This window comes from Curcuma longa, chromosome 11, assembly GCF_044706935.1.
Source record: "Curcuma longa cultivar G26 ecotype Majalengka, Jawa Barat chromosome 11, ITB_CL_G26_1.1, whole genome shotgun sequence".
Taxonomy (NCBI): Eukaryota; Viridiplantae; Streptophyta; class Magnoliopsida; order Zingiberales; family Zingiberaceae; genus Curcuma; species Curcuma longa.
The window spans coordinates 12218404-12227371 of record NC_133871.1 but is presented as its reverse complement, the minus strand read 5'-3'; the positions used below and the strand labels follow the sequence as shown (position 1 = coordinate 12227371).

The window sequence follows — 8968 nt, the reverse complement described above, 5'->3', positions numbered from 1 at the left end:
AAATGGATTTAAACAAACTATATGCATCGCAAGTTATTCAAGAATAAGGGCTCTTTGCTCTTTTAATGTACGAATATTGTAGGTTACAACATGTGGAGCAAGAAATATGTCGTCAGCTACAAAATAAATGCGGAATAATTTAAATAAGGTTTTTCAATGATCAACCTCCTAGATATTGTGACCATCTTTCCTATTTGCTAGGATATTTTACCAGTAGTTAATGAGGAATATTTTCTCCTTAAAATCAACTATTTCTTTTTCATCCTCTTTCCTTTTGTAGGACCAATGGGGATTGCCCATCTAATATTTCTTTTGAACACTGTAAGTTAAAAGAGAAAGATGACAATCTTTTCTTAATTTCTTCCTGAACATACAAGGTAACCATAATCATCGTTACAAAACTAGAACATATGAGGTAAACATACAAAAAAAAAGTACTACAGATGATGGGAACAAGAATATTCATTACCCTACATCAGTTTGTAACAACATCTATTAGCAACAGTATCTAACATCAAGCATTATCATCTTTCTCTATAAGGATCATCTTTAAGAAAACTTAATGCCAAATCTAAATATATGACAAGTATAAGGCAACATAAACAACCTGAAGAGCTGTAAAGTGGCAAGAAAATGGGGGAAAGTTTTAATTTGTATCTTACTAATTAAAATAGTATATGGAAAATAGTTCATCGTCATTATATAATATGCAAAAAAAAAAAAGTTTCTCATAAGGATATATATAACATGAAATTTGAGAAAAAAATCTTTATCTGTAAGTATCCATTCTTGGCTTTTCATTTCACTAACAAAGAAAATTTACACAATCAACCAAGTGACAGTTAACACTTTATTGACAAGTAATTATTTATAATTGAAAAACACTTACACGACATCTGTGTTGAGCTGATGCATCTACCCAAATAATACGAACAAATGCAACACCATCTTCATGTGGTGGAATCTTAGAAATCACGTTCAGAGAAACAACACCTTGGCTTTCAATAGAGCCCAGAACACCATTAAATTTGTATAGCTGCAAAGAATTCCTTCTAAAGATATCCTCTATCGCTTCTAATGACTCAGAAACAGTAAGATCGCCATCATCGCATGCTCTTGCCAGAACATTAAAAACTACTTCGCGTGCCCGCTTTGAACCTAACAGGTTAAAAAACAGACAAGAGCTTCAAAACAAAAACAGAACATGTAGAATATCAATGTTTAACTAACGCAATGAGAAGCAATAAGGATAACCATAAGCATGTCTGTTTAGATCATATGGTGCCCACTCAACAAATTAATTAGCTATAATCAGATGAAAATATGATTGCCCTAAAAAATCATGTGCATAAGTTAGACTCTTGGTCTTTCACAGCTCAATCATACTCCATCAAGGATATGCAGCCCCGGATTATAGATTTCATTGAGCATTCTAATGCATGAAGAAGAGGCATTTGATAATAGTGCTGGAGTTAAGATTGCATTGGCACTGCTTGTTAAAAACTAAAATCTTCTATAGGATCAAGACCAATAAAGAAGATAATCTAGTCTTCCATCTCAAGTTGCCAATAAATCGACGATCATGTACCTAAAATCTGAAAGTAACTTACATGAGCAACCAAGGAAAACTCAAGCACACAAGAAAAAAAGATCAAGAGCTATTAACATGGATTGCCCTAGGCCTATGTTCATGAAGAGCATCCACATCTCTATACAACATGTGAGCAAAAGTTTAGAGAAAAAAAAATAGACAAACCCAAGCTTTAAAATCTCATTCCAAGTTGATGGTAAACTGAAATGAGGCAATTTCAAAACCTTGTCGGAATGCCAACACACAATACTTGTGTTGCAGGTTGAAGGAGGAAAAAGATAAAGAAAAATAAAATAAATGAGAGAAGGCAAGGTTTCAAGCATCATTCTATGCCAAAGTTTTATCCCTGACAAAAATGGTACAATTATGGCATTGTGTTGTGCTTACATTCAACAAAATGCAGCATGCACTGAAGCATGCTAATACTCTTTCTCTAATTTTATTAACTTGCAAAAATAAGAATATAATAATTAAACTGTTAATTGAATTAAATTTTATCGTACAACGACACTAATACACCACAATTAAATATGGTAAAGGATGTCGAGATAAATTTAGATGAGTTTTACCCATTTAACCACATTTCATTTTGGTTTTCTAAATGCACTTTTGTATTGTTTGCTTTTGAACAGCATTTTATTCAAGATCATGTAGAAATAATGCAGAAACTAAGTCATTGTCAAACAACCGAATCTCAACATGGTGCCACCACATGTTATGATATTTGTCCCTATGTTTTATTCTAAATTTCCCCCTTGTTTAATCATCAATCATAGGATTGTTCTTGTAGATTTCATTGTCTTTGATGCTGTCTTGAAATTTGGTCCCTGATTCAAGCTTCGTTTAGCTCTATAAAGTATGGAACATTACAATATACTTTATTGGAAGTAGAACAAATTTCAACACAAAAAGAAATAATAATTATCCGACTAGAAATAAAGCACAAAGATACTTTTTTTTGGTTCAATGTTACAAAATATACAGAAAAAAAATTAACAGTATCTCATGGTGTAAAAAATGAAGGGTGATTCATTCTAACATTTCTTAGGTGAAACTAAATTCACTATATATTCTAACATTTCTTGACTTTATTGACAAAGTAACTGTAGAAACTGAATGGAAATTGCAATATTAAAACTAGGAGTAGATGAATTGCGACTGGCATTGATTTATGTTATAAACTTTAGAGCATGATGAATTGCGACTGGCATTGATTTATATTATAAACTTTAGAACATGATGAATTGCGGCTGGCATTGATTTATATTATAAACTTTAGAGCATACCTAAAAAAAAAGTCTCCGGGAAGGCATACCCATTAGAACTGAACATCACCTACAGGTATATTTCATGTCATTCATAGGACATAGTACTCAACAATCATTAATCAATAACAAGAAATCAAAAGAAGGAAATTCAACAACTAACCTCTGTCTCACTAAAAAGTATGTACAAACACAACAATGAAATTGTCATTACATAAGTTATGTTGGATAGAATGTGCAACATATTTAGCAGTAATAGAGTTATCAGGAGTGCAACAATTTAGTATTAGGAATATGTCAAAAGAGCGTCAGCTTTAAATTTTCCTTTTTAACAATACTAGATGAATTCACCTGTCATCATCTATGTGATGCTCTAGATAAAATAAAAGAAGCTTAAGTTGTGGCAAGAAACACTAAAAATTAAAGGTTTTACGCTAAGTAACACTAATATTCAATATGTAAATAAGTAAAAAAAAGGGAATAGTTAAATTGGATGGGCATCTGCAAGTAAGTGCTTTAGATATCATTGATCTATCATTCAAGGAGGATATTGATGAAGATAAAATTAGTAGAATGGAGAGTGAGTGATTAAAAAAAGATATGTTTGATCTTCTGTAATAGTATTAGTTTTGCCTTGTTTAGGCTAAAATTAAAGTTTTATATGATTAGAAAATCTTTATACAAATACCATACAACTAGTTATACTTTATATGCCAATTTGCCGCGCTAGTACTTGGCTATTCAACTACTCCCTTGGATTCATTTGGAAGAGTATTTGATCTAGATTACACTAAGTATACATATTGTAAATTTCAAGTGTACAAGGTAGGGATGATGTGTTTGATTGCATCCATTTCAAAAGCTTTCCAAAAACTTCTTCAAAAATCTTTGCTCATCCCTTTGGACCTTTTCAAATTGTGATAAAAATTAGTTCTAAAGCATATGTATTAGCTTACCTACAATTTGAACATTGGTTCAATTTCAATGATGAAAACTTACTTCCATACCAAGAAACATTCAAGTCTTCCTACTCAGTTATTGGTTTGCCTAAAAGTCACACTCCCCCAATGTCTTCTTGTGCTCCCATCCATAACTCAACTCTTCAGATCAAGTGTGTTGTGGAAACTTGGCAAGTGATAAGCCCTCACAGAAACATCAAGAGGTATCTAGTTCATTGAATTAATGAGGATTTCACGATATCAATAACACTTGGATTACTGTGGATAATCTCCGACACCTTCCTCCGAAGCTACCTAACAAAATGAAGCAACAACCACCTAATCCATCTATAGAAGCACTCCAATTTTGCACTTATGTACAGTGCCACAAATCCAGATTTAGAAAGTTTCGTCTACCTACTCAATGGAATCAAGTTCTTGGTGGGGAAGAATGATGTGGAAAAAAATAGAATATTTGAATTTTGAATTCCAATTTGAGTTATTTGGTAATAATTTGAGATAGTAAGTAATTAGTCTATTTTGGTTTGTTATCTTTTATTTTACATAGTCAAACAATGGCAGAGTTGTATTTCCCGATTTAGATTTTTGTTTCCTAGGTTTCATTAAGATTGAGTGTACAAAAGACAATCTCCACGTAATTTTCAGCTTTCAATCAATAAGATTTTTTCACTTTCACTTGTTTCGGTTCATACTAACATAGTCTCCATTCTAAATCGAATAGAAAGTGCATTATGCCATTATGTGAGAATAAACATGGTAAAATATAGGATCGATACTATTTTACTATGTAATCCAAAGCTACTAATCCATCAGAAGTGAACCAAATGAGAAACTCCCATTAACTTTAGTGACGTAGGGGAAACTATTGAATTTCGTTGATTCGCGCATGAATACCGGAAGCAATCTTCTAAACCTGTTGATTCTACCGAAGAATATAAAGAATTAAGAAAAGAAACTCGTCGCTTCCCAAAGAAGAAGACAACAAAAATATTATTAATTAACAAAACTATCTCAAAACCCTTAAACAGATACTTAAATAGACTCCAAACCCTAATTTGCAAAAGATAAAAATACCATTAAATCATAAAAACCGAAAATTACTAAAAATAGTAAATAAAATATTTGGAGCCTCCGAAAAGGCACTAAACGATGTTTGATGGACCCGAAAGTGGGTGGTTACGGGTTCCATCCAATAATGAACGTAGATCTCTGAAAAAGCTCCAAGTAAGAAAAAACAGAGCCTCGTTCTGATACCCAAGTCAAAAGTTATGGCCTTGGGAAGTTCACTCTGCAGGTTCCGCATCAATTAGTCAAAGATACCAAGTTAATTTAATATCAATATACTACTAGTTGAAACTGCAAGATTAAACTCAATGATTTTAAGCCTTGATCAAGTGATCCTATTCTATTATACATGGTGCTCAATGGAGTACATGATGTCGCGTAGCTAGGAAAAAAAACTTACATAGAAGCATTTATTTTAACCATTTTTAAAAAGCGTGAAATTGTAACTACATACAGAAGACTTGCCTTCTTTATAGGTGCTAGTTCTAAAAGTTCTTTCATGGAGGCAATCATCCCTTGCACACTAAGTTTTGGCACGGCCAATCCAAAGTCAAGATAGATCTATATTTCGAAACATAATTAGTAACAGTAAATAGGAATAACCAAACATTAAGATCTCCTTTACATAGATTCATAGTCAGACCTGGGAATAAACTGAAGCAAGATATGAAGCTTCTTTGGAAAATGGATACGATGCATGCAAAAGAACAATTTTCGATTCTGAAAATCTCTTATCCTCAAGAACCTTCTGCAATTGCAGGGGGTTGCTTAGTCGTAAATCCAAATCCTTGTCTCCAAAGCTGAAATTTGAAAATAGAGTTTGTTTTGTAAAAATTGTGCATCGAAGTGTAGGAATTTGCTTGGTAATCATTAAAGAGATATTTAATACAACATACAAATAAAATCTCTCAAATACATGAGCAGACAATTGACTGATATTTGATGGGTGCAGGATATACTTAAAAAAAACATGAGAGAGACCATGCACAATACCCAATACAAGATAGACAATAAATTGGTGAATTGTTTTTAAGATGTGCTAATCTTACTAAGCAATAGGGGTAAGAATTATAAGTGAATTTGAAAAGGACATTTAAGAGGTAATGAAAATTATACTGTAGCAAGATTTTGCATCTTACCCTGTGTGAATTTGCATAGGTAAGTCATATGACAGAGCAACTTCCAAGCTACATGTAAATAAAAAATCTATGAAGCTCTTATTCTTGATACGGACAGGTCTGCCAGCTGAAAGCAATTGAAAATAGTAGAATCAGTAACCTAAATTTCATGGTGCCATCCCACATACATGAATCCAAATAACAGATACCATACCAACCATTTAAGTCTTCCAAAAGACCCTTCTCGGCATCAGATTTGCTAACCTCTGTATCTATTTCTAGACCACTTCTGTAAGCAGCAATGCTTTTCAAGGCTACAATTCTTTCGATAACTGTAGAAGGCAAGCTCAGGAAAATAGAAAAACAAATGGAGCACAGAGTAACAAAAATGAAGCAGACAAACACAGGGACAATGAAAGAACAAGATATCAAGTTCAGAAAAAAGATATAATTTCATCCTTGCTAGAAATTCTTCAATGAACAATTCAATTGTCCACTCTGATGTCCTGTGAGCATCCTGAAAAATAAAGATTGTGAAATTCCAAACCTAACTAAAATCAAGCCCAGAAAAGGAAAAGACAGCATAGTGAACCAATGATGAAAAAAAATTCACAAAAATGCAATCTTGGTGGTTAGAAAATATTTCTTGTGTGCCATTTGCAACTTTGCATTCTATTAATATGATTGTAACTACCGGATTGCAAAACCTAAAATACAGTAAATGATCTGAAGTCTTCTCTTATTTCGGCAGTTCAATCGCAGACAAGTTCGTAAAAAAAAAAAGGTAAAGGATCTAATTTATCAAAAACTGTAGGTGTCAAATTGGGATTATTTCTTGGAATTTAACTCAATTTCAGTGGTTATATAAATTTCACACAAAAACAACAATGTAGTAGCGAACTGGAAACATTTGTGAATACTCATTTCTTATCAAATTGAAAAATATAGCTATTCTGACTAAAAAGACTTCATGTGCATCAAATATTTCGTATTCTAAGTGATTAAAGTCTTAAGTGTCGTAAATGCCATTCTCTAACATGGTGACATAGGTTTTCACAAAATGGCCACAAGAAGGTGAGCAGGATTCATTAAAGAAACAGAACAAAAAAACTCACATCATTAAGAATTGTTTCAGCTAAATGTTCAATTCTCAAAATTCTGCCAACTGCAGGAGCAAAAGACTTATGCCACTCCCAGTCATTCACTTTATCCAACTGAATTCCATCGTCAAGAAATATTGCAGATAGATTGGCAGCTCCAAAACATTTTGCACTGATGGAAAGCAACCCTGAAGATTCTCGGTGATGTTCCAAACTACTCAGTGAAGCCTCACAGCCATATAGTGCAGCTAGATCCCTCAAACTCCTCTGCATAAAATTGAAATGAAAACACATACTGCTGATGTTGGTAAAAAATCAAGTCATCAGGGAAAAGAAAATTGGATAATTCAAATATTTGGCATAGATAGAGACAATGAATTCACATTATCACATACCATCTTGGTAGAGCATTTCACGTTGAGAGTGTAGAAAAGACAATTATAAGTATGTAACAAAACTAGTACTGATGTGGCTAGTTTCCTATTCAAATTAATATATAGATATAATTTCATCATTAGTTTGGCTTGATTCAAAAACTTTTTGCTGCAATTTTTGTTCTCCTTGTATCCATCAGCTAGATTCATTTATTTCTTCCAGTCACAAATACAACTCGTGTTCAATAGAACCTACATTACTCGAATACACTCATCGAATTCCATTCGTCCACAAATGAGAAAGTACCGTCTATATCAAGAAATTTCTTTAGTAACGTTAATAAATGGGCATACGGACAATTTTGTCAGAGCAATAATTGTATGAATGATATTTGTAATTTTAGAAGGTAGTGCTACACAATGAACCAAACAAAGATATTTGCAGTTGTATGAATGAACATTGAATCGGCCATCTGACACTTACGGAGTGGAGTGGAAGCACAAAAGATTAATTCAAGAAAGGAAATGGTACCTTGAAGGAGAGAGTATGAGGGACAAAGGGTAAAGCGTCGCCCTCGGCCTCGGAGAAACAACGCAGGAAAGGGACCGAGGAATGGATGTCGACCAGGTTGTGGGCGTGGGCGTCGACCGCCGACACCACCTCCACGGCCGCCTTCAGTTCCCTATATTTATCCTCCATCGCCGTCGCCTGATTCTCTCTCGATCTCTCTCTCCCTCCTACTTCGTCGTCTTCCCCGGGCGATGCAAGATGTCCAACGTCACTCCGACTCCTAGTCTTCTACCACATCTGTAGACGTTTGACCGTTTACTTCGAAATCAGCGAAATAACTTTGCCCAAGAAAGAGCGAAATATTTACACATTTTTAATCAAATCTTGAATTTTATCAAATTGGCCATCAGGTATTTCATAATATGTAAATTGGAATCCGTAAATATTCATGAATAAAATTAATAAAATTTAAAAATAAATAAAAATTACTTATTAATTTTATAAATTTTCATTATAATTTTTATAAATGTTGTTATTTAAATATATTTAAAAATTTATAATTTTAAATTATTTTTAATATATTAAACGATAATATTTTTATATATTAAATAAATATTTAACTTAAATTTATACATTAGTTCAACTCGGTAAAAATACTTATTAATAAATAAATTTAAATAATGTTAATAAAAATAGATAAATAAAGCTTCTGACTCTTAAACATACCTTTAATAATAATTATATATTAATAAAAAATCTACCTTTATATCAAATACTTTAACGCTGTTCAGATCAATTGTAAAGGGCTCCACGCCCTTTATATCCTTCGCCATTGTGGCCTAATTGGCATTAGTAAGTGGTAAGTAGTAGGTAAGAGCATTAGTAAACGCTGTTCGGCCCATTTAATCTGATCCGTTGGACTAATTGGCATTAGTAAGTGGTAAGCAGTAGGTGAGAGCATCGAGCCAGATGTCGGGAAATAAGC

At 33.0% G+C, this 8968-nt stretch overlaps 1 protein-coding gene across 1 annotated transcript in view; it reads right to left on the bottom strand.

Annotated features, from left to right (window-relative positions):
- The window catches only part of LOC141837130 (protein fluG-like), an 8492-nt gene extending 226 nt beyond the window's left edge, over positions 1–8266 (bottom strand). Inside the window, exons 1-9 of the mRNA XM_074724587.1 lie at positions 8005–8266; positions 7114–7365; positions 6448–6515; positions 6217–6332; positions 6020–6125; positions 5524–5680; positions 5346–5441; positions 2878–2926; positions 890–1158 (exon numbers count right to left, since the gene is read on the bottom strand). Coding sequence (XP_074580688.1) covers positions 890–1158; positions 2878–2926; positions 5346–5441; positions 5524–5680; positions 6020–6125; positions 6217–6332; positions 6448–6515; positions 7114–7365; positions 8005–8172 — 1281 coding nt within the window. The 5' untranslated portion in view covers positions 8173–8266. The remainder of the gene's footprint in view (positions 1–889; positions 1159–2877; positions 2927–5345; positions 5442–5523; positions 5681–6019; positions 6126–6216; positions 6333–6447; positions 6516–7113; positions 7366–8004) is intronic.
- Between the last annotated feature and the right edge of the window lie 702 nt (positions 8267–8968).